The sequence below is a fragment of the Bufo bufo genome, chromosome 4 (assembly GCF_905171765.1).
Source record: "Bufo bufo chromosome 4, aBufBuf1.1, whole genome shotgun sequence".
NCBI lineage: Eukaryota > Metazoa > Chordata > Amphibia > Anura > Bufonidae > Bufo > Bufo bufo.
The window spans coordinates 101,535,050-101,560,741 of record NC_053392.1 but is presented as its reverse complement, the minus strand read 5'-3'; the positions used below and the strand labels follow the sequence as shown (position 1 = coordinate 101,560,741).

Below are 25,692 nucleotides of genomic sequence, written 5' to 3'. Positions count from 1 at the left end.
GGACCCTGGGCTATTTGGCAACGAATCGCTGTGCGACTAAGTTAAGGACGTGTGCCATGCACGACACGTGTGTCATTTTTCCCTGTTTCAGCGTGCTCAGCAGATTGGCACCATTGTCGCACACCACTTTACCAACTGTCAAATTGAGTGGGGTTAGCCACTGATCGGCCTGTGACCGCAGAGCTGAAAGCAGTGCAGGACTGGTGTGGCTCTTGGCTTCCAGAAACAACAGCCGCAGCACAGCATGGCAACGTCTCACCTGGCACGTTGAATAGGTTCTGGGGAGCTTGGGGGGTGCAGCGGAAGAGGCGGTAGCAGTGGAAAAGCAGGAGTCAGCCGAGGAGGAGACGGAGGGGAAGAATAGGCAGGCCTGCATGCAATCCGTGGCTGTAACACCAAATCCACACGGGTGCGACGGGTTACATTCTTGACGGCCGTCAGAAGGTTCACCCAGTGGGCAGTAAAAGTTATGTACCTTCCCTGCCCGTTTTTGCCAGACCACGTGTCTGTGGTCAGATGTATCTTGGCACCGACACTGTGTGCCAAAGATATATTCAATTGCCGCTGAACGTGGCCATATAGCTCTGGGATGCCCTTCTGGGAGAAATATTTCCTTCTGGGGACCATCCATTGCGGTGTGCCAATGGCCACAAATTTTCTAAAGGCCTCCGAGTCCACCAGTTTATATGGCGGTAGTTGGCGGGCTAGCAGTTCCGACAAGCCAGCGGTCAGCCGTTGGGCAAGAGGGTTATCCAGCGTCATCAACTTTTTACGCTCGAACATTTGGGCCACGGAAGCCTGCCTTCTGCCAGATGAAGGCAACAACGGCACGGTGGAAGGTGGAGTGGAGGACAAATGGGAGGAGAGAGGAGAAGAGGCAGGACGTGGAGCGCCGGGAGTGTGGCTTTCTGGGTTCTGACGGCGTTGCTCCCATTGGGCTCAGTGATGGGAGGCCAGGTGCCTTCTTAAAGCGGTCATCCCTAGGTGAGTGTTGGGCTTACAGAGACTTATGCATTGACAGCACAGGCTGTAGATGGCAACACTATTGTCAGCAGCTGACATGTTAAAAAAAAAAGGCCACACTGAGGAGTCATGTGCTGGTGTCCTGGGAGCGCAAGATGTGACCGTGCATGGTGGATGGATCGCTCCAGATACATTTTCCGTCAGTTTTTTGCCTCCTGTGCACTGCGAGTTCTGCCTGCTTCTCCTCCCTATCCGCTGCTCTGTCTCTCCCTCTGAACTCCCCTCCTCTTCCTCTCTTGTGGGCACCCACATGACGTCCATCGACATGTCATCATCGTCACCTTCACCACCACTGACATTAGAGATCTCTGATTAGGCAGCAACAGCGTGAACCACCCTCCTTGGGCTGATCTGGGTACTGTCGTCAGACCGCTGGGTGGTAGCCGTTGCTACCTCCTCTTCCTCATCCGATGCCAGGAATGGCTGTGCATCAGTAAGGTCTGGGAATGGATGGGAAAATAATTCCTCTGACTCGAGGGGAGGGGCTATGGTGGTGGTGGTGTCTTTGAGGGTGCACACAGCAGAGAGTGTGGAGGGTGCAGAAGCGGAAGACTGAGCCACTCAACCAACTCTGGTGCGTCCTTTGATGTAATCGCACGCACCTTTTCCAACTTCCATTTAGGCTCCGGCCTGGTGCACCTGCCTGAACCCTACCACCCCTGCGAAACGGCCTTCCTCTGCCTATCATTTTTAAAATGACCCTGTGCCAAAGTCCCTAGAGAAGAGCAGTATTTGTGGAAGCAGGTATATCGCAGGCCTCAATCAGTATTTGGTGGAAGCTGGTATATTGCACCCCTCAATCAGTATTTTGTGGAAGCAGGTATATAGAGCCCCGTAATCAGTATTTTGTAGAAGCAGGTATATCCCACCCCTCAATCAGTATTTTGTGGAAACAGGTATATAGAACACCTGAATCAATATTTGGTGGAAGCAGGTATATCAAAGCAAGTTTAATTAGATCTAAGCATAGCATTGTGGATGTGCAATCCAGTTCTCTTTTTCTCCCTTGATATGTTCAGATCGGCCCGTACTTCTGCAGACAATCATACAAAGTAGAAAGGAGAAGCCACCCCCGCCGTAGCCAAGGCCAATCGCTGGCAGAAAACCCTCCCCATAGGCAAAAATCCGACAAGCAAAGTTAAGCTTCCCCAACACCGACTTGACCCTACGCAATTGAGCTTACTTAACCTTCCGCAATCCTTCCAGTTCAACCACCATATCATTCACTTTCTCTTTGGCAAACAGCATTCCATGTTTACTGTATCAATAACAATACCCAGTAATTTCACCGAAGTCGCTGGCCCTTCCGTTTTTTCCGGTGCTAATGGAACCCCGAACGCCGCTGCAACGCGCTCCATCGTATGCAACAAAATTGAACAAATCCAGGTGTCCACTGGCCCCAAAAACTAAAAATCATCCAAATAATGAAGCACAGAATCCCATCCAGACTCCTGCTTAGGCCTAATACACACGACTGTTGTGTGCATCCGCGGCCATTGTTCCGTTTTCCGTTTTTTTCCGCGGACCCATTGACTTTCAATGGGTCCGTGGAAAAATCTGAAAATGCACCGTTTGGCATCCGCGTCCGTGATCCGTGTTTCCAGTCCGTGAAAAAAATATGACCTGTCCTATTTTTTTCACGGACAACTGTGAAAAATCACGGATGCACACAAGATTGTCATCCGCGTCCGTGATCCGTTTTTTCCTATCATTTCAAAGGCAAACTTGACTTAGATTTTTTTTTCATTTTTCATGTCCGTGGATCCTCCAAAAATCAAGGAAGACCCACGGAAGAAAAAACGGACACGGAACAACGGAAGCCGTTTTTGCAGACCGCAAAAAAAAAGATCTGTGTGCATGAGGCCTTAACCACCCATTCCAGGAATGAGCTAAAAGTTTCAAACAATGAACACGAAATCACGCAACCAATAGGTAAACAACAATCCACATAGAATTGCCCCTTCCCATTTAAAACCCAACAGGTGAAAACTGTCCGGATGTATTGGTAGTAAACGAAACGCCGCCTCTACATTTGTTTTTGCTAACAACGCCACTTGCCCGAAACGACGAACCCATGCGACCGCTTCAAGCTGCCAGCCCCTCCAGCAATTTCCGCACTGACCGATTTCCCCCCCCCAACAACCGCCGGCATACCCCGTACAGCACTACCCGCCCCCCCAAGCGTACTCTCACATGGCTGTCCCTGGGGAGGAATCCCAGCAGCTGCAGATCGCTGCTTCCCTTGCTCCTGGACAATCCTAGAACCTCCGGTCACCGCAACTGGCTCAACCCTGGTCCCGATCATCTCCACTTGCCCATCTTCACTGTCTTCTGAGTCCTAGGTTCATTCGCCTTCCTCAGCAGACCGCAAAAGTGGCGACTTGCCTCCCAGTACAGCTGGAGAGAGTGCAGAAACCTCCTCTATGCTAACTCTGCTTCGCACCTCCCTCCTCCTGTGTAAACCCCACTCCTTTGGCACAGTGTAGCGGTATACTGTATATTGTGGGGCACAGTGTAGCGGTATACTGTATATTGTGTGGCACAGTGGATGCTATATGTGTATAACATAAACCTATTTCACATGAAAACTTACAGTTACTTGACCCTTGGGGATCTCGGACGCCACTTCAACACTTTGGCCGGGGGCTCGGTGGAGCTGATGTTGTACTTTATCCTAATGAGAAAGATTTCATAATAAGGATTTGGAGAAGGGGCAGTGGGGTCGCAGAGCAGGGAGAGGCTGGTGCTGCTACTAGGGGGTCATACCATGGGGGAGTAATAAAGCACACCATAATGCCCCCCCCCAGTAGTAATAATTCTCCTTATAATGTGACAGTGCAAAAATACCCCCTTGTAATGCCCCCAGTTGAGCTAATGTCCCCATAGTGCCCCCATAATGTCCCAGTATAAAATACCCCTATATAGTGCCCCCAGTAAATGCCTCCATAGTGCTTCTCTCCCCCCTTCCTGCTAGTGCCCCCCATAATGTACCAGTATAAAATGCCCCATATATAGTGCCCCAGTAGATGCCCCTCAGTGTCCGGCCTCTGATAGGCTGCCGGCCTAGTGTCCCCCATAATGCCCCCCCATCATGTGCCAGTATCAAGTGCCTCTCTCCTCCTCCCCCCCCACATGTCCCAGTATCATAGTGCCATCTCCCCCCCCACAAAAAAAGTGCCAGTATCAAGTGCCTCTCTCCCCCCCCCCTCATGTGCCAGTATCAGGTGCCAACCCCCCCCCTCCCCCCCAGGTGCCAGTATCAGGTGCCAACCCCTCTCCCCCCCATGTGCCAGTATCAGGTGCCTCTCTCCCCCCCATGTGCCAGTATCAGGTGCCAACCCCTCTCCCCCCCCATGTGCCAGTATCAGGTGCCTCTCCCCCCCTCATGTGCCAGTATCAGGTGCCTCTCTCCCCCCATGTGCCAGTATCAGGTGCCAACCCCCCCTCCCCCCCAGGTGCCAGTATCAGGTGCCAACCCGTCTCCCCCCCCATGTGCCAGTATCAGGTGCCTCTCTCCCCCCCATGTGCCAGTATCAGGTGCCAACCCCTCTCCCCCCCATGTGCCAGTATCAGGTGCCTCTCCCCCCCTCATGTGCCAGTATCAGGTGCCTCTCTCCCCCCATGTGCCAGTATCAGGTGCCAACCCCCCCTCCCCCCCAGGTGCCAGTATCAGGTGCCTCCCCCCATGTGCCAGTATCAGGTGCCAACCTCCCCCCCCCAGGTGCCAGTATCAGGTGCCAACCCCTCTCCCCCCCATGTGCCAGTATCAGGTGCCTCCCCCCCCCCAGGTGCCAGTATCAGGTGCCTCCCCCATGTGCCAGTATCGGGTGCCTCTCCCCCCCCCCCCCCCCCCATGTGCCAGTATCAGGTGCCAACCCCCCCCCCAGGTGCCAGTATCAGGTGCCAACCCCTCTCCCCCCCCAAGGTACCAGTATCAGGTGCCAACCCCTCTCCCCCCCCATGTGCCAGTATCAGGTGCCAACCCCCCCTCCCCCCCCAGGTGCCAGTATCAGGTGCCAACCCCTCTCCCCCCACATGTGCCAGTATCAGGTGCCCCCCCCCATGTGCCAGTATCAAGTGCCCCCCGCTCCCCCCCATGGCAGTAACAGTCGGGTATTAAAAAAAAAAAATAAACACTTCTACTTACCTCCATGTCAGCGATGCGATGCAGCCTCTTCCTGTGTCCCGCCCTGTATGTCCATATATGGAGTCAGTGCTTGTATTTCAGAAAAGGTTTCTGCTGGGATTCGAACCCACGACTTTCTGTATCAGAGGCAAAGCACCTAACCTCTAGATCATAAGAGATGCCTTGCTGCTGGTTGAAAAAAAATGAGACTTCAACTGTTATAGCTGGTTAAGTGTACATCTATACACATGACAGTTGCTCATTTATAGAGATAGAGCAGAGCTGAGTGTGCTGGGACAGCTGTCATATAGAGATATAGCAGTGCTGGGTGTGTTGGGGCAGCTGTCATGTGTATATCTGTACACTTAGCCAGCTATAACAGTAGAAGTCTTTTTTTTTCACTCAGTTGTAATGCAGCCTTTATGGTTGTGAGGGTAAATGCTTTGCCTCTGATGCACTCAGACTTTGGAGGTTGTGGGTTCGAATCCCAGACACATCAGAAGACTTTAGGAGACAGTAAGATTAGATCACATTAGCGAGGGGGCCTGGTCAGCTGCTGTGAAGGGGCCCTGAACAGTAAGACATCGATATTTAATGAACTTGTAAATAAACTGTCACACACGCTGCCGGGACGCCGGGCCCCCTTGGCAGCCCGGGCCCCGAACCAGCTGCTTCCCCGGTAGTTATGCCACTGACTGCCCGTGTCCTCATCCCTGCCACAGGTGCCTCAGTCCTACTTGCGCATAATGGGCTCCCACCTGCCCCTGCAGTCATCTTAGGAGGTGGAGCCGCGGCATCCCCACTCCTCTCCCTCCGCCGCACATGCCTCCGGCTACCAGTAGGGGGCCTAAGCGCATTGACAAGTTCTATCTCTCTCTGCCCGTCTCCCCGGCCACCCAAAATGGATGCTACGTGTCTGCTGGTCATGGAGCCTGCATGCCGCTACGGCCCCGCCTCGAGGTAAGTTCCTGGCTCACTCCCCACTGCGGCTCTACAGCGGGGAAGCCGCCGCTTCGTCCCTGCCTTCCACCTGCCTAGCCAGGGAGCCAGGACAGGGGTAAACCAGTCCCTGTCCTGCCGAGCCCGGCCACCATGCGGGATTCCTCACCGTGCGGTTATGGGCTGCGCTAGCACCACTACAGGGCTGCCGCAATGGAGGGTCCCTTAAAGGGGCTCCCTAAGCTCCGACGGACTCAGGGAGTCACTTCAGGGATCATCCACTCCGGAGGCCTAGACCTCCTCGCCTGCCCCGTCCTAGCTGGGGCCACCTCCGCCGACCTGCCATCTTGTAATGCCACCTGCAGGGTCTACTGCACCCAGTCCGGCCCTCGATCAGCCGCCGCTGCTCTAACCTCCGCAATCAATTGCTCCAGAGAAGCCATGACATCTACGTAACGTCTACACCACGTCCTAAACCACAATAAGCCCCTCAATGTCCTGCCTTATATACCTGGCGCGAAAACCCGCCCCCCTGCTCCTCGCCCCTCCCTGCTCCAACCAACACTAAAACTAACCCCATATGCCACTACCTTCCACCAGAGTCAAGCTTCATTTCGCTACGGCTGCGCCGCTCTCCATTGCTTTTCTTTCTATCCATGCAAGCCTATTATATGAAGGAATCAAGGAAGGCGGATCTTAGCCAAATGGTCATTTGGCTGAAACAATTTTACAGTTCGTATATAGCAAAAAAAATATAAAAAACAGAACAAGCTTATAAATTGTCTTCTGCTGACTCTAATAAAACAAAATTGCATACGTGAGACATTCCTTTAAAGTAAAGGTGTGTGGCCTGTAGACGTCATAGTATATTTTAGATACACAGATACAGTATATATATATCATAGTCTCACCTGTGTTGACCATAATCCTAGACACTTATTTTCATAAAAAATGTGTGGATTTATGGCAGCTTCTCAGGTGTCGTTTTATCACACTTAAGCCTTGTAATATCAAAGTAGTCACAGAATATGACAGCACTCAGTCATGTGAAGTGGATGACTGCAGATAACTAGATCAGCCTCTTCATAGCAGTGAAAATACGATATTTATGTAAACCTTGAGTGACTCACCAAAAATTCACTTGAAGGCAATGCAAAACTATCGTCCTGAAGTTCCACCTGTGCAACCTTATGAAAGAATTCTGGGGATATTCCTATGTAGTGTTATTGCAGGACTCGGTCTCCTTACTTATAGAAATGCTCCATTAATAGAGATGGTTCTCCCGGCGGTCGTTTCGCGGCGAACTTTGCTCGTTCGCGATTCGCTGAACATGCAAACATATGGTGATGTTCACATGCGCCATATTCTTTTGCATTGCACCGAATTTTGACCCATGACACATCCATCAGGTGGGACAGGACAGCCAATTGAGATGTTTAAGCACATGGACACACCCCCACCCTATAACAGAACCCGATCTGGCAGCCATTTTACATTCTGTGTTTTCCCACAAATACTTTACCTGCTATCACAAAATACTGATTGAGGGGTGCGATATACCTGCTTCCACAAAATATTGATTGAGGGGTGCGATATATCTGCTTCCACCAAATATTGATTCAGGGGTTCTATTTACCTGTCTCCACAAAATAGTGAATGAAAGGTGTGATATACCTGCTTCTACAAAATACTGATTGAGGGCTGCGATATACCTGCTTCCACAAAATACTGATTAAGGGGTTTTATATACCTGTTTCCACAAAATACTGATTTAGGGGTGCGATTTACCTGCTTCTACAAATACTGATTAAGGGGTTCTATATACCTGCTTCCACAAAATATTGATTAAGGGGTGCGATATACCTGCTTCCAAAAAATACTGATTGAGGGGTGCGATATACCTGCTTCCACCAACTATTGATTCAGGTGTACTATATACCTTTTTCCACAAAATACTGATTGAGAGGTGCAATATACTTGCTTCTACAAAATACTGATTAAGGGGTTCTATATACCTGCTTTCAAAAAATACTGATTAAGGGGTGCGATATACCTGCTTCCACCAAATATTGATTGAGGCCTGCGATACACAGGCTTCCACAAAATACTGATTGAGGGGTGCGATATACCTGCTTCCACCAAATAATCATTTAGGCCTGCGATACACAGGCTTCCACAAAATACTGTTCGAGGTTTGCAATATACATGCTTCCACAAAATACTCATTGAGGGGTGGGATATACCTGCTTTCACCAAATATTGATTGAGGCCTGCGATACACAGGTTTCAACAAAAAAACTGATTGAGGGGTGTGATATACCTGCTTCCACCAAATAATGATTGAGGCCTGGAATACACCGGCTTCCACAAAATACTGATTGAGGGGTGCGATATACCTGCTTCCACCAAATATTGATTTAGGCCTTCGATACACCGGGTTCCACAAAATACTGATTGAGGGGTGCAATATACCTGCTTCCACCAAATATTATTTATGGGGTTCTATATTCCTGTCTCCACAAAATAGTGAATGAGGGGTGCGATATACCTGCTTCTACAAAACACTGATTAAGGGGTTCTATATCACTGCTTCCACAAAATACTGATTGAGGGCTGCGATATACCTGCTTCCACAAAATACAGATTGAGGGGTGCGATATACCTGCTTCTGCAAAACACTGATTGAGGGGTGCGATATACCTGCTTCCACCAAATATTGATTGAGGCCTGGAATACACCGGGTTCCACAAAATACTGATTGAGGGGTGCGATATATCTGCTTCCACCAAATATTGATTGAGGCCTGCGATACACCGGCTTCAGCAAAATACTGATTGAGGGGTGCGATATACCTGCTTCCACCAAATATTGATTCAGGGTTTCTATATACCTGTATCCACAAAATACTGATTGAGGGGTGCAATATACCTGCTTCTACAAAATACTGATTGAGGGGTGCGATATACCTGCTTCCACCAAATATTGATTCAGGGGTTCTATATACCTGTCTCCACAAAATAGTGAATGAAAGGTGTGATATACCTGCTTCTACAAAATACTGATTGAGGGCTGCGATATACCTGCTTCCACAAAATACTGATTAAGGGGTTTGATATACCTGCTTCCGCAAAATACAGATTGAGGGGTGCGATATACATGCTTCTACAAAATACTGATTAAGGGGTTCTATATACCGGCTTCCACCAAATATTGATGAGGCCTGCGATACAGACTTCCACAAAATACTGATTGAGAGGTGCGATATACCTGTTTCCACCAAATATTGATTGAGGCCTGTGATACACTGGCTTCCACAAAATACTGATTGAGGGGTGCGATATACGGACTTCTACAAAATACTGATTGAGGCCTGCGATTTACCTGTTTCCATAAATGCTGCTCTTCTCTAGGGACTTTGACACAGGGTCATTTTTAAAATGACAGGCAGAGGAAGAGGCAAGCCATTCCACATGGGTGGCAGGATTCGGGCAGGTGCACCAGACCCGAGCCTAAGTGGGAATTTGGAGAAGGTGCGTGTGATTACCTCAAAGGATGCACCAGAGTTGGTTGAGTGGCTCACTCAGTCTTCCGCTTCTGCACCCCCCTCATCCTCTGTATCTGCACCCTCCTTACTTTCTGCTGTGTGTACCCCCAAAGACACCATCACCACCACCACCACCACCACAATAGCCCCTCCACTCGAGTCAGAGGAATTATTTTCCCATTCATTACCAGACCTTACCGATGCGCTGCCATTCTTGGCATCGGATGAGGTAAAGGAGGTATCAACGGCTGCTACCCAGCGGTCTGACAACAGTACCCAGATCAGCCAAAGGAGCGTGGTCCCCGTTGTTGCTGCCTACTCCGAGATCTCGAATGTCAGTGGTGGTGAAGGTGACGATGATGACATGTCGATGGACGTCACATGGGTGCCCACAAGAGAGGAAGAGGAGAGGAGTTCAGAGGGGGATACGGAGCAGTAGATAGGGAGGAGGAGCAGGCAGAACTCGCAGTGCACAGGAGGCAAAAAACTGACGGAAAATGTATCTGGAGCGAGCCATCCACCATGCACGGTCACATCTTGTGCTCCCAGGACACTGGCACATGGCTCCGCAGTGTGGGCTTTTTTTAACGTGTCAGCTGCTGACAATAGTTTTGCCATCTGCAGCCTGTGCTGTCAACGCATAAGTCGCGGTAAGCCCAACACTCACCTAGGGACGACCGCCTTAGAAAGGCACCTGACCTCCCATAACCAAGCCCAGTGGGAGCAATGCCGTCAAAATCCACAGAGCCACACTCCCGGCACTCCACGTCCTGCCTCCTCTCCTATCTCCTCCCATTTGTCCTCCACTCCACCTTCCACCATGGCGTTGTCACGTTCATCTGGCAGAAGGCGTAAAAAGTTGTTCGACGCCGGATAACCCTCTTGCCCAACGGTTGACCGCTGGCTTGTCGGAACTGCTAGCCCGCCAACTACCGCCATATAACCTGGTGGACTCGGAGGCTTTTTGAAAATTTGTGGCCATTGGCACACCGCAATGTAAGGTCCCGGGAAGGAAATATTTCTCCCAGAAGGGCATCCCAGAGCTATATGGCCACGTTCAGCGGCAATTGAATATATCTTTGGCACAGTGTCGGTGCCAAGATACAACTGACCACAGACACGCGCTCAATTTGACAGTTGGTAAAGTGGTGTGCGACAACGGTGCCAATCTGCTGACTTCGCTGAAACAGGGCAAAATGACACACGTGCCGTGCATGGCACACGTCCTGAACTTAGTCGTGCAGCGATTTGTTGCCAAGGACGTCTTGCGGCAGGCCAGGAAAATTTCTGCCCATTTTAGAAGATCTTACATGGCCATGGCTCGCCTTGCTGACGTTCAGCAGCGACACCACCTGCCCGTCAGACATCTGATTTGTGACAGCCCGACGTGCTGGAATTCCACCTTGTATATGCTTGATAGGCTGCTCCAGCAGCAACGTGCCATTAACGACTACCTGTACGAACTCTGCAGCAGGACAGGTAATAGGGAGCTTGGTTTCTTTTCACCTTGCCAGTGGCTGCTCATGCGCAAAGCATGCAGACTTCTGCAGCCATTTGATGAGATCAAACTGGTCAGTGGCAGCGAGGGCACCATCAGTGACATCGTACCTTATGCCTTATTTCTGTAGCGTGCATTGCGTCATGTCATTGATCAAGCCGTCGAGGAGCAGGAGCTGGAAGATGAGGAAGTCCCAAAGCTGAATGAATTCCCAGGGGGGCTACTCCATCTGAGACAAGTCGGCTGGAGTGTGAAGAGGAGTCAGAGGAGGATGGTGTCTGGGAGGAGGAGGAGGAGCAATAAGAGCAGGCTTGAGGGGGACTTTAAACTCTTTGGGGATCCCTGCTGTTGTCCGTGGCTGGGGGGAGGAGACCGAGGACGACATTCTCCTGGGTGATGAGCAGGAGCCAGGGCGCTCCACTGCTTCCAATTTAGTGCAAATGGGGGCCTTCATGCTCCAGTGTTTGAAGAGGGAACCCCGTACAAAAAGCATAAAGGGCAAGGACCAGTACTGGGTGGCAACGTACTTGGTCCCCCGGTACAAACACAAAATGTTGAACATGTTGCCAGCTTCACAGAGCGCTGTTAGAATACAGCATTTTCAGGCCTTGCTGCGAGAGATGCTGCATTCTGCTGTTGCGGGCGCTGGCAAAGTAATTTCCACCCACAGCGAAACCGGTGCGGGTACCAATCCTACTGCACCTGCAAGAAGAGGGAGGTTTTAAGATGTGTTGGTCACTTCGGATATGAGATCATTCTTGCAGCCAACCCATCGAGAGCTGCCCTCCGGATCCAGCCTCAGGGAACGCCTAGACCGACAGGTGTCTGACTACATCAAGTTAACAACCGATGTAGACCCTCTGAGAAACGAGGAACCCCTCGACTACTGGGTGTGCAGGCTTGACCTGTGGCCAGAGCTGGCAGAATTTGCCATGGAACTCTTGGCACACACATATCCGCCACCATCCAGAGCAAAAAATGGTCCTTGTCTTACGTATATACAGCGGCATAAAAGTCCTTTTCTGTCAGGTGAATGCCTAATTTTTGGGGCCTGTACTCCAGTGTCCTACAGTAAAAAAAAATTCCGGTGACCGTCTAATGTACCTCCGGCCACATAATCACAAGTTATTTTCTATCAGGTGAATGCCTAATTTTTGGGGCCTGTACTGGCCTACAGTAAAATTGCTATTCAGTGACCGCCTAATGTACCTCCAGCCACATAATCACAAGTTCTTTTCTGTCAGGTGAATGCCTAATTTTTGGGGCCTGTACTCTCGTGGCTTAAAAAAAAAAATTCTAGGCTCCAGCAGGGGTACATTTTTGAGAGTTTCCCTTTTAAGATGCATAAAAATGGCCCCTGATTAAAATACATATTTTTTGTGGGAATGTTTGCCAATGATCCCCCTCTGGTATGTCACTGTCCATGTTGTGGGACTTTGTGCTCTTCTAGTAAGTATTTGGTTGCTGCAAATATGGCCTGAAGGTTTTTCAGGTTCGACTGCCATTAAAGTCAATGGGGCCCGCCGCGAACATGCGGTTTGCGAACAATACCGTCCGATGTTCGTCCATTACTACTTCCAGACCCCCATATGACTTCCAGATCCCCATATCAGACCTCAGACCAGCCCTTCAGACCCCCATTAGACCTCAGAACAGACCTCCAGACCCCCATATCAGACCCCCATTAGACCTCCAAACCCCCATATCAGACCAGACCTCCAGACCCTCTATTAGACCTCCAGATCACCAATTAGACCTCCATTGGACCTTAAGACCCCCAGATCAGACCTCAGACCAGACCTCCCGACCCCTATTAGTCTTCCAGACCCCCATATCAGACCTCAGACAAGACTTCCAGACCCCCATTAGACCTCAGATCAGACTAAAATAAATAAATAAATGTATCTCTCCTGATCTGGCGGTTTCCCCATTCTCTTCTCAGGGCCTGCGCAGCAGTCACCTGACTGCCTGCAGTGTCAGGTCACAGTGCGTTCTGTACGTTCTGACAGCCAAGACACAGCAGTGCGGACCCCGGGAAAAGCAAGCAGGAGGAGGTGTAAGTAAAGCGCTTACATCGCTTCACAACCCCTTCCCGCCTCCTGCATACTAGTGAGCGCTACCATAATGGGCCCCCCTGGCTTAGGGGCCCGGTACAGGGGCGAAACTACCATAGTGGCAGACCATGCTACTGCTATGGGACCCAGGGCAAGAGGGGGCCCAGTTGGGATCATCCCCAATTCTACTGGGGGTGAACACTTGGTCAGGACTCTACCCTCTAAAGGAACAACTTTTAGCAAATGAGGCAGTGAAAAAAATGGCCCAAGGCTCATTGAAAGGGGTTTAGGCGGAAACCCTTCTGTTCTGTCCTGTGTGGGGAGACTGGTTTGATCCTTGCTATGGGGCCCTTAATTTTCTATGTACTCCATTGGCCCAGTCACAACTGCGACCGCTGTGACCACTATAGTTACGCCAGTGCCGAGGGTTAAAGGGCATATGTCAGCAGATTTGTACCTATGAAACTGGCTGACCTGTTGTATGTGCGCTTGGCAGCTGAAGACATCTGTGTTGGTCCCATGTTCATATGTGCCCGCATTGCTGAGAAAAATGATATTTTATTATGTGCAAATGAGCCTCTAGGAGCAACTGGGGCATTGCCATTACACCTAGAGGCTCTGCTATCTCTGCAACTGCCACGAGCTCTGTACTTTGACTGACAAGGCCAGGTGTGATCACGTTTACACTTCCTGATCTTGTCAACCAAAGTTGAGAGGGCGGGGAAGTTGCAGGGAGAGCTGAGCATCTAGGTGTAACGACAACGCCCCTGTTGCTCCCAGAGGCTCATTTGCACATTTGAAAACTTACTTTTTCTCAGCAATCCGGGCACATTTGAACATGACACTAACAAAGATGCCTTTGCAGCGTGCCGACCTGCAGGGCTGATTGTTTTTTAGGGATGCAGACTTGTGGTGCGGCCTTATTAGTTTGCTGTGTCACGGTGCTCCTACCTGGATACTGTCGCTTCCCAGGCTTATGCTCCGTAGAAATAAATTGGAGAGTCATAGTTGGTAGAAAATAAGCTGAGTCTAGACTTTTTAAAGTTCAACAGTTTTACTTAAATAAACTTGCATCCAGACAATACTTGATCTCTCTCTTGGTTCTAGCAGGTTTTGGGGTAAACTGGAAGGTGAACTTGGATACCTTGCTTTATCTTTCTCTGCTGTGCTAATCTCTGACTTTAGTCTGGGTTCTGGACTTTCTGGCAGTTCTGGGTTAGGGGCCAGTATTAGGGTTAGGGGCAGTATTAGAGTTAGAGGCCAGTACTAGAGTTAAGTGCGAGTATTAGAGTTAGGGGCTAGCATTAGAGTTGGGGCCAGTATTAGGGTAAGGGGCCAGTATTAGAGTTAGGGACCAGTATTAGGGTTAGGCATAGCATTAGAGTTAGGGGCCAGTATTAAAGTTAGGGGGCAGGATTAGGGTTAGGGTCAGTATTAGGGATAGGGACCAGTATTAGTGTTAGGCGTAGCATTAGACTTAGGATCCAATATTCGAGTTAGGCGTAGTATTAGCATAAGGCTACATTCAGAAGACCATAATCAGCATCTTTTTGCGGCCCAGTGGAAATAAATGGGTCCACACCCATTCTGCAAAATTGTGCAACAGATGTGGACCCAGAAATACAGTCATCTGGATGCACCCTTAGGGCCAGTATTACGGTTAGGGGCCAGTATTGAGCTTAGAGTCAGCATTAGGATATATTCACACAACTGTATTTCCATTCATTTCAATGGGGCCGTGTACTGTCTGCATCCATAATTCTGTTCCGCGGCCCCGCTAAAAAGATAGAGCATTTCCTATTCTTGACCGCAGTCGCAGACAAGAATAGGCATTTCTATCATAGGGCTGGCCGTGTGTGTTCCAGATGGCAAAACATATACAGCCGTGCAAATGTAGCCTTAGGGTTAGGTGTCAGTATTAAGGTTAGGGGTCAGTATGGTGTAGTAAGCACTGTGTGCCAGTATTAGACTTAGGGACAGTATTAGGGGTCAGTATTAGGGTTAGAGACCGTACTAAGAACAGGGGTGGACTGGGAACTTAAAGTGACCCTGGAAAAAATAATAAAAATTGTCCAGTTTGTAGTCGGGTCCAAATTGATGAAATGCAGGGCCAACACAAGAAGGTGGGGTCAGCAATTCCATATTGTGGCACATTATACCACCCCAACAGAGCCAAATACCACAGTTCATCACAAAATACTGCCAGCAGCACAAAATACATTATCAGCAACTTCCATGGGCTGGCGGTCTGGAGGGCTCAGGTGGCTTTCTGGGCACCAGCCCACCGGGTAAATTCCCTGTAAGGTCTATGGCCAATCCACCCCTGCTGGTGAGCTGAACAGGAGAATATTATTATATAACTTTTTGAGAAGACCACCTCCAAATCAAATTTCTTGTGGAATAATTTCAGTTCCATTATGTTGTGCATACTGGCCTGAGGATAGGTCATCAATATTAAAAGCCTCGAGAACCCTTTTAAGGGTATGGCCACCCTCTTAGATTTCTAGATGCAGTTTTGAAAGCCAAAGCCAGGAGTGAATTTAAAAAAGAGAGGAAGTCGCATCTGTCCTTTATACTTTCTCTCCTTCTATGTCCACTCCTGGTTTTGGCCTCCAAAACGGCATCAGGAAACCTGACGGTGTGACCATAGCCTAAGAAGACCATCCCTTAGAAGACCACTTTTCAATCCACTTTTTAGGTGGCCGTCTCAATGTGATTTTGCTGTATGTATTTTCTTATGTTTGACTTTATTTTATAAAAATGTATATAAATAAATACATAATTGTGATTTTTTTTTTTTCAGGTGCATGCTTTTTTTTTAGCTCATTGTTTCATTTAACTTTATTGACTCCTTTTGTCTCACAAGGAGATCATTACTGTACAACGTTTTTATTTTTTATTATTAGAATGTGTAAAAATACTTCTGCATTACCTATAGCATTAAGCATGTAAATTAACTTTTATATTGTCACCTGGAAATTGGTGAGATTGGTGATCACCCCTCACCATGGGGCATCACTTATCAAAAATCTGAGTGGATAGTATAAAACCAGCTTCTAATAATGAGTGCCACAACAGAATGCAATTTCAGTTCGGTTCAGTGTGTATTCAACCTTCATTTTCCAAAGGGTCTCTGTAAATTGAAAGATGGATTGTGACTGGTTGACTTGGGCAATTGCTCCATGTTTCATGTTCACAATTTATTTAAAAAAATCACCTCCTAAATGTCCCACTGTATAATAGGAGTGCAGCTAACCAAGTGTCTAACAACAATGACTACCAGCAGAGTTAGGAATGCAGCTCTGGCAGATGTAACAGGATGTAAGTAGGGATCAAGACAAGCTAAATAATGCCATGTATTTACAAAGTTATTCCTAATGTATTTTGGGATTGGTCTAAGGTTTGGAAACGCAGTGTACATATATTAATAAACTTTTACTGGATAACACGCTAACCTATCCTGTGCAGACAGCATGTTGTTGTTGGGTGCACTGATTTATGGCAAAGTGTTATACAAGCCAATATCCCAAAAACAGAATAATATATATTGAAAAGGGTATTCACTAACCTATCACATTTATGACATACCAGCCTATCTAAAACCAACCATTTGGATTCCAACTAATCTCGATGATGGTAGTACCTGGTCCTCATTCTCACTCTATCTATATTAATGCCTCTAACAATAGTTAGTGGACATGCTCTAACAAAGATTGGTCTTAAAACACATGTATTATGGGGGGGGGAATTTATCATTTGCGATTGTTTTTATGTCACTTTTAAGCCTGGTTTTGATTTGTGGAGTTCTGCCGAATTCAAAAAATGGCGCACAGTAATGTATGTGGTGCAAGTACAATGTGGTGTATGACCAGGGGTATGCCTCTGGGGTAGGTTGCAACTGTTGTAAATGTCGCACATAGCAAATGCTTTGGAATCCAGGTCAAAATCCGGGACGTTATCTTACAAGACCATTGTGACGTACATAGGCAAATGTCGCAGAAAATTCCACAAACAGAAAAGTGCGCCAAAACATGCGCCAAATTTCTGCCAGAAAACAGACGTACTTGAAATAAAAAATGTCCCCCTATTTGTTTATTTACATTGTATATTGCATTATTATTATTGAAATAAGATCATTTGGTGTGACGTATGTGTGATAATAAGGGGTACATACATACTGGTTTGCACCATTGTAGACAAAAAAGATTCCAGTTTTCGTGACTACACTCACCAATTCTCTTCTGCTCTGACATAAGAACAGAGTAAGACTCCATTCACACGTCCGCAAATGGGTCCGCATCCGTTCCGCAATTTTGCGGAACGGCTGCGGACCCATTCATTTTCTATGGGGACAGAATGGATGCGGACAGCGCACAGTGTGCTGTCAGCATCCGCATTTGCGGAGCACGGCCCCGATCTTCAGGTCCGCAGCTCCGCAAAAGATAGAACATTTCCTATTCTTGTCCGCAGCTTGCGGACAAGAATAGGCATTTCTATAGGGGTGCCGGGCGGGTGTGTTGTGGGTCCGCAACACACCACAGACGTGTGAATGGAGCCTAACATAAAATTGATGGCGAGCGGCTTCTGTCATGGATGATGGATACCAATAGTGGCCGACAAACCCTACCATTTTATAATGGGTCCTTTGGGTTTCTGTCATGCTGTCCGGCATTTTACTAGAAAAAAACATTGCAGCATGGTGTGCCATTTTCTTTCTGGTATTAGTGATGGAATCTGCAATGGAGACCGTGATACAAATGTGAACAGTGCCTATAAACTAAAAGAAACTAAGAAAAGAAACCTTATGCTGATTTTGTATCCGTCAGGGCTGCATGACATATCACACCACCCTTGAATATACCGCAGTGACATTTTACTACAGAGGCTCCAGTACAAAAGGTCAGGATTTACTGTGCCAGGACAGATGTACCCGTATGAAAGATCAACTCTGGATTTAGTTGTAGAAAATATTTTTTGAGTAAAATTGAAGCATGAAGGTTACAGGAATATATTTCATACCAGCCGTTGCTGCTATGTGTTTAATTCTAAAATCCAAATCGCATTCTGAAGAGATTAGTGACATGTACGATGCTAGAATTCCTTAGCTCTATATTTGCTGTGTGTTGAAGCATGTAGAGGAAGTGCATAAAGTCTTATTTGACGAATTCCAGCAATTTATTCCTCTGGTCTTGTCAACACCTGTTCATTCAGGACAAAGAAGGGTCAAACATGGCATCTTATAGGACGGGGTCTGGTCTTCGGTCTCCTTTCTCAGATTACAAGCATGTGTGGACACATCAGAATTGTCCGTGAACTCCTCTCCTTTCTCTCATCTTCACTGGGTCAGGCCTCATGCACCCGACCGTTGTTTTATTCAGTGTCCGTTGCGCCGTTTTTTCGTGATTTTCTGCGGACCTATTGATTTTCAAGGGGTCAGTTGAAAACTCGGCTAATGCGACGTTTGCCATCCGCGTCCGTGAGCTGTGGTTCCAGTCCGTCCAAAAAATATAACCTGTCCTATTATTTTCGCAGAAAATGGTTTGCGGACCCATTCAAATCAATGGGATCGCAAAAAAAGTGGAGGCACACAAGATTGCCATCCGCGTCCGTTTTATTCCTATCATTTGCATGGCAAACCTGTCTTTTTTTTTTTTTTTTACATTCCTTTATGTCTGGTTGTCCTCCAAAAATAAAGGAAGACACACGGAAACAAAAACGGAAACGGATCACGGAACAACGGAAACCCAATTTGCGGAACGGAACACAACAACGGTCGTGTGCATGAGGCCTCAGTGTTGGGGCCTCCCGTTGTTATGTCCCTTCTGCACCAGAGAGACAATCAGAGAATGCTGTGTGTATTAGTGGCCATGTATACAGGCCCTGGTGCAATAGTTCAGCTTGGCCCCCCTTCCCTCAGTGCTTTGTGGCCAGCAAAGCACATAGCCTTCGTGCTGCCTGAGGCAAAAATTGAAATGGCACCCCCCCCTCATGCCAAATTCTTGACCTAACCCCTTCCCTCCAGCCAGAGGTGCAACTTGACCTGCATGCACTTTCTATAATACTGGTGTCTTCTTATGCGGCACAAGGGTCTTTGGGCCCCCACAGGCTCCTGGGCCCGGTAGCGACTGCCACCTGTGCACTAGTGTTGATTACGAATATTCTAATTGCAAAATTTTATTGCGAACATCGGCGAAGATCTAGAGTATAGCGCTATATCTTCGTAATCGCGAATATTCAAGATTTTTGTTTCATCAGTACCCTCCTTGCTTCTTGCTTGTGGGCCAATGAGAAGGCTGCAATGTCTTTGTCAGAGCTTAGCAACATCCCTAGCAACCAATAGGAAAGTTGCCTACCCCTTACTATATAAGAACCTCCCCAGCAGCCATTTTCTGCCGTTTCTTGCAGCTCTGATAGAGAGAGAGCAGTGACATTGCTGTGCTCTGTGCTTTCATCTGGATCCTTATTTAATTACACTAGATAGTTAGCTTATATATATACACTGCTCAAAAAAATAAAGGGAACACTTAAACAACACAATGTAACTCCAAGTTAGTCACACTTCAGTGAAATCAAACTGTCCACTTAGGAAGCAACACTGAGTGACAATTAATTTCACATGCTGTTGTGCAAATGGATAGACAACAGGTGGAAATTATAGGCAATTAGCAAGACACCCCCAATAAAGGAGTGGTTCTGCAGGTGGTAACCACAGACCACTTCTCAGTTCCTATGCTTCCTGGTTGATGTTTTGGTCACTTTTGAATGCTGGCGGTGCTTTCACTCTAGTGGTAGCATGAGACGGAGTCTACAACCCACACAACGGGCTCAGGTAGTGCAGCTTTTCCAGGATGGCACATCAATGCGAGCTGTGGCAAGAAGGTTTGCTGTGTCTGCCAGCGTAGTGTCCAAAGCATGGAGGCGCTACCAGGAGACAGGCCAGTACATCAGGAGACGTGGAGGAGGCCGTAGGAGGGCAACAACCCAGCAGCAGGACCGCTACCTCCGCCTTTGTGCAAGGAGGAACAGGAGGAGCACTGCCAGAGCCTTGCAAAATGACCTCCAGCAGGCCACAAATGTGCATGTGTCTGCTCAAACGGTCAGAAACAGACTCCATGAGGGTGATATGAGGGCCCGACGTCCACAGGTGGGGGTTGTGCTTACAGCCCAACACCGTGCAGGACGTTTGGCATTTGACAGAGAACACCAAGATTGGCAAATTCGCCACTGGCGCCCTGTGCTCTTCACAGATGAAAGCAGGTTCACACTGAGCACATGTGACAGACGTGACAGAGTCTGGAGACGCCGTGGAGAATGTTCTGCTGCCTGAAACATCCTCCAGCATGACCGGTTTGGCATTGGGTCAGTAATGGTGTGGGGTGGCATTTCTTTGGAGGGCTGCACAGCCCTCCATGTGCTCGCCAGAGGTAGCCTGACTGCCATTAGGTACCGAGATGAGATCCTCAGACCCCTTGTGAGACCATATGCTGGTGCGGTTGGCCCTGGGGTCCTCCTAATGCAAGACAATGCTAGACCTCATGTGGCTGGAGTGTGTCAGCAGTTCCTGCAAGACGAAGGCATTGATGCTATGAACTGGCCCGCTCGTTCCCCAGACCTGAATCCAATTGAGCACATCTGGGACATCATGTCTCGCTCTATCCACCAACGTCACGTTGCACCACAGACTGTCCAGGAGTTGGCAGATGCTTTAGTCCAGGTCTGGGAAGAGATCCCTCAGGAGACCATCCGCCACCTCATCAGGAGCATGCACAGGCGTTGTAGGGAGGTCATACAGGCACGTGGAGGCCACACACACTACTGAGCCTCATTTTGACTTGTTTTAAGGACATTACATCAAAGTTGGATCAGCCTGTAGTGTGTTTTTCCACTTTAATTTTGAGTGTGACTCCAAATCCAGACCTCCGTGGGTTAAAAAATTTGATTTCCATTTTTTTATTTTTGTGTGATTTTGTTGTCAGCACATTCAACTATGTAAATAACAAAGTATTTCAGAAAAATATTTTATTAATTCAGATCTAGGATGTGTTATTTTTGTGTTCCCTTTATTTTTTTGAGCAGTGTATATTACAGATAGTGAGTGGGAGATAGTCAGTGTAGGTTACATAGTGATATAGTGTAGCTGTTAGGTAGTGTGATAGGAATTACAGTGGTGTGATAGCGAATATATTGAAGCACTCGATCTGCATATAAAGCCATTGTTCTGCCATGCACACAAAATGTAATCAAAGACAGTGCTGTAATGTAAAATAAGGGAATTTTTATCATGTAACTCAACCAGTGTAATATATATAATAGAATGCCCATTCAAAAAACAATACGTGGGGAGGACGAAAAGAACATAAAAAAAAAGTTTCTGAACATATCACAAATATTTAAAACTGATATGAGAAACATACATTATCTTTACACTTTAAATAGTGTCCTAATAAAAAACCAAGTGGAATGATATTTGCAGCTTTGTAAAAAATAGATGTACACTGGAGAGGTGGAAATCACATTCTGAAAATGTCAAGACAGGAATCCAGACGTATTTATGACTTTGAAACTTTGATACCCGGAGGCCTCAACTCAGAATTTGAGATCTTCGGATTCATATAATGATAGGGTCTTTGACTGCTGGGAGATCATGAGTCTGGCCAATTTCTTGGCACCACGATCTCCCCTCGGAGGAAGACCACCACCCCCTTTCCACTTCACTATAAATACAGGAATATTCCACGTGAAGATAAAGAGAAATATGAATAAAAAAGAATGAATATAGAATAAATAAACATACTTATTCCACTATATGTTGAGCCATGATTTGACCCCTAAAAATTATATATTTTTCTTTGAAAATTTGTCTTTCTCCTACAGAAAATGAAGCATATGTAAATTAGCAATTAAATAGCAATAAAACGCACTAATATAAAAAAAAACACATGGAAATCGCAATACAAACGCAACTGTCACTCTAGCGTTTTTTCCTTTTATTGTAGAAATATAGCAATATTTTATTTAATTTTATGTGATGTATTTGACAAAAATTGGTACCTATATACTTATAAGTTGGAGACAAGGTGACACGAATGGGTATAAATAAATGAAAAGCAATCCATCCGATAATTTATGGATAACCAGGGATATGAGGATATAAAGGAGGAGGGTGGATCCGGTTCCAGTTATGGCCACTGAGGAAGAGGTTGGAATACCTCGAAATGTATGTATTTCTATGTATTCAATCTGACGTCAGTCGTTACATGATAAAAAGAAACCAGGAAAATATCCCCATTGAATATACTATCAACGAGCGGTACATTACAAGCAGGAAAAACACTTGGGGACAGATTTATCATTAGTTCAAGTCAGTGAAAAAGTCGCAAATTATTGCGCAATCGCTTAAACTGCGCAAAAATTTGCGACTTTTATTGGCTCTGCACTATGCTCGCCAGTTTTCTAAAAGTGGGCGTGTTTTCTTATGTAAATGAATCTCTAGACAGATTTACTATTGCGACTATTTAAAAAGTTGCAAAAAATGCGCAATTTCACTCCAGTGAGGACCTTGCTTATCTTATGAGACTTTTTAATAGAACATGCGACTTTTTCGCAAAGACGTGCGACTTTTGTAAGGCTGCTTACTGACGGATAAACTGCTACCGTCAAATCACGTTTATTACAGTCTTAAAGGGCCGATCATAAATCTGACTTTAGCCATATGTGAAAGTGGAGTGAGCTGTCAGAGTCATGATAAATCTGGCCCAAGATCTATTCCCACATCACATGATCAGCTCTAAAACTAGTGATGATCGGCAGGGGTCATATTCGAATTCGTAATATTTTGTAGAATATTTGTTGAATATTTGCGAATTCGAATATTCGTTATATTCTACATTCTTTTTTTTTACTCTAAAATCGGCAAGGTAATGATAGCGTAATATGCCAATATTACGCAATCAATACAGGCGTGGGTCAAAAACGAATATATATGACTATATATTAATATAGTGCTATATATTTGTTTTTTTGAATATTCGTTATTTTTTTTCCATCTGAACACATGATTCCTCCCTGCTTCTTGCTTCTGGGCCAATGAGTCATAATGACGAATATTTCGATATAGCGAATATACGGTATAGCACTATATTCGAAATATTCGAAAATTCTCAAAGTGACGATATTCGAGATAAAAATTTGCTTTTCGAATATTCATGCTCAACACTACTCTAAACCACGTGGAACGCTGTCTCTGTAACAGAACCTGCAATACGAACTTACTAGAGACAGAGAAGCGGTACCGCACAAAGGAACAAGGACAGGTGAGTGGCTGTGCAGCGGGTGGGACGCCCCCGCTGCCAGCCAATATAGTATATGAAATAGTCTTTTGTGAGTAGAGGCATAATAACTAACTTATTAATACACCCACCGTGTGACTCAATTTACATTGTCCTGGCGAATATACTAGTCTCTCGTTCTTCAATATAGAGACTATAGCCATATGTATCCAGCCTATGTGTATTCAGCAAATTAGAGGCTATACCGATCGGTTAAAGTGGAATCAAATACTCATTCCAGTTGGATTAAGTATAATAGTCTCCTGCCAGTAAAGATGCAAAAACGAATCCACTGTGCAGTTGTATCCATGCTATTGATCTGAGGAATACAGTCAGGTCCATAAATATTGGGACATGGACACAATTCTAACATTTTTGGCTCTATACACCACCACAATGGATTTGAAATGAAACAAATAAGATGTACTTTAACTGCAGACTGTCAGCTTTAATTTGAGGGTATTTACATCCAAATCAGGTGAACGGTGTAGGAATTACAACAGTTTGCATATGTGACTCCCACTTGTTAAGGGACCAAAAGTAATGGGACAGAATAATAGTCATAAATCAAACTTTCACTTTTTAATACTTGGTTGCAAATCCTTTGAAGTCAATTATAGCCTGAAGTCTGGAACACATAGACATCACCAGATGCTGGGTTTCATCCCTGGTGATGCTCTGCCAGGCCTCTACTGCAACTGTCTTCAGTTCCTGTTTGTTCTTGGGGCATTTTCCTTTCAGTTTTGTCTTCAGCAAGTGAAATACATGCTCAATCTGATTCAGGTCAGGTGATTGACTTGGCCATTGCATAACATTCCACTTCTTTCCCTTCTTTAAAAAACTCTTTGGTTGCTTTTGCAGTATGCTTTGGGTCATTGTCCATCTGCACTGTGAAGCGCCGTCCAATGAGTTCTGAAGCATTTGGCTAAATAGGAGCAGATAATATTGCCCGAAACACTTCAGAATTCATTCTACTGCTTTTGTCAGCAGTCACATCAATAAATACAAGAGAACCAGTTCCATTGGCAGCCATACATGCCCACGCCATGACACTACTACCACCATGCTTCACTGATGAGGTGGTATGCTTAGGATCATGAGCAGTTCCTTTCCTTTTCCATACTCTTCTCTTCCCATCACTCTGGTATAAGTTGATCTTGGTCTTATCTGTCCAGAGGATGTTGATCCAGAACTGTGAAGGCTTTTTTAGATGTCGTTTGGCAAACTCTAATCTGGCCTTCCTGTTTTTGAGGCTCACCAATGGTTTACATATTGTGGTGAACCCTCTGTATTCACTCTGGTGAACTCTTCTCTTGATTTTTGACTTTGATACACATACACCTACCTCCTGGAGAGTGTTCTTGATCTAGCCAACTGTTGTGAAGGATGTTTTCTTCACCAGGGAAAGAATCCTTTGGTCATCCACTACAGTTGTTTTCCGTGGTCTTCCGGGTCTTTTGGTGTTGCTGAGCTCACCGGTGCGTTCCTTCTTTTTAAGAATGTTCCAAACATGTTTTGGCCACGCCTAATGTTTTTGCTATCTTTCTGATGGATTTAATTTTATTTTTTTAGCTAATTGTATAAGTGATGTCATTTTGAAGGAAGGTCCTGGCAGGACTGTACCTAGATAGATTGCAATGTCTTCAGAATCACTGGGAAGCAGAAGAAATACAGTATAAGGCCTCATGCACACGACCGTTGTTTGTCTCCGTGTCCGTTCCACCAATTTTAGCGTTTCAGATGCGGACCCATTCATTTCTATGGAGCCGTTGAAAATACGGATAGTGCACCGTTTGCCATCCGCGTCCGTGATCCTTGGTTCCAGTTCGTCAAAAAAATATAACCTGTCCTTTTCTTGTCCACGGAAAACGGTTCGCGGACCTATTCAAGTCAATGGTACCGCTAAAGAACACGGTGGCACACAAGATTGTCATCCGCGTCCGCGCGTCCGTTTTATTCCTATCATTTCCATGGCAAACCTGTCTTAGACTTTTTTTTACCTTCCTTTTTGTCTGGTGGTCCTCCAAAAATAAAGGAAGACACACGGAAACAAAAATGGAAACGGATCACGGAACAAAGGAACCCCATTTTGCGGAACGGAACACAACAACTGTCATGTGCATGAGGCCTAAGGGCTCATGCACATGACCGTATGACTTTTTCAGTGTTTTGCCGTCTGT

At 46.6% G+C, this 25,692-nt stretch overlaps 1 protein-coding gene across 1 annotated transcript in view; it reads left to right on the top strand.

The window, feature by feature from the left end:
- The first annotated feature begins 5,971 nt into the window (after positions 1-5,971).
- LOC120999026 (general transcription factor II-I repeat domain-containing protein 2-like) overlaps positions 5,972-25,692 on the top strand; it is a 98,808-nt gene continuing 79,087 nt past the window's right edge. The window contains 1 exon segment of the mRNA XM_040429905.1: positions 5,972-6,109. Within this exon segment, the coding sequence (XP_040285839.1) occupies positions 5,972-6,109 (138 nt within the window).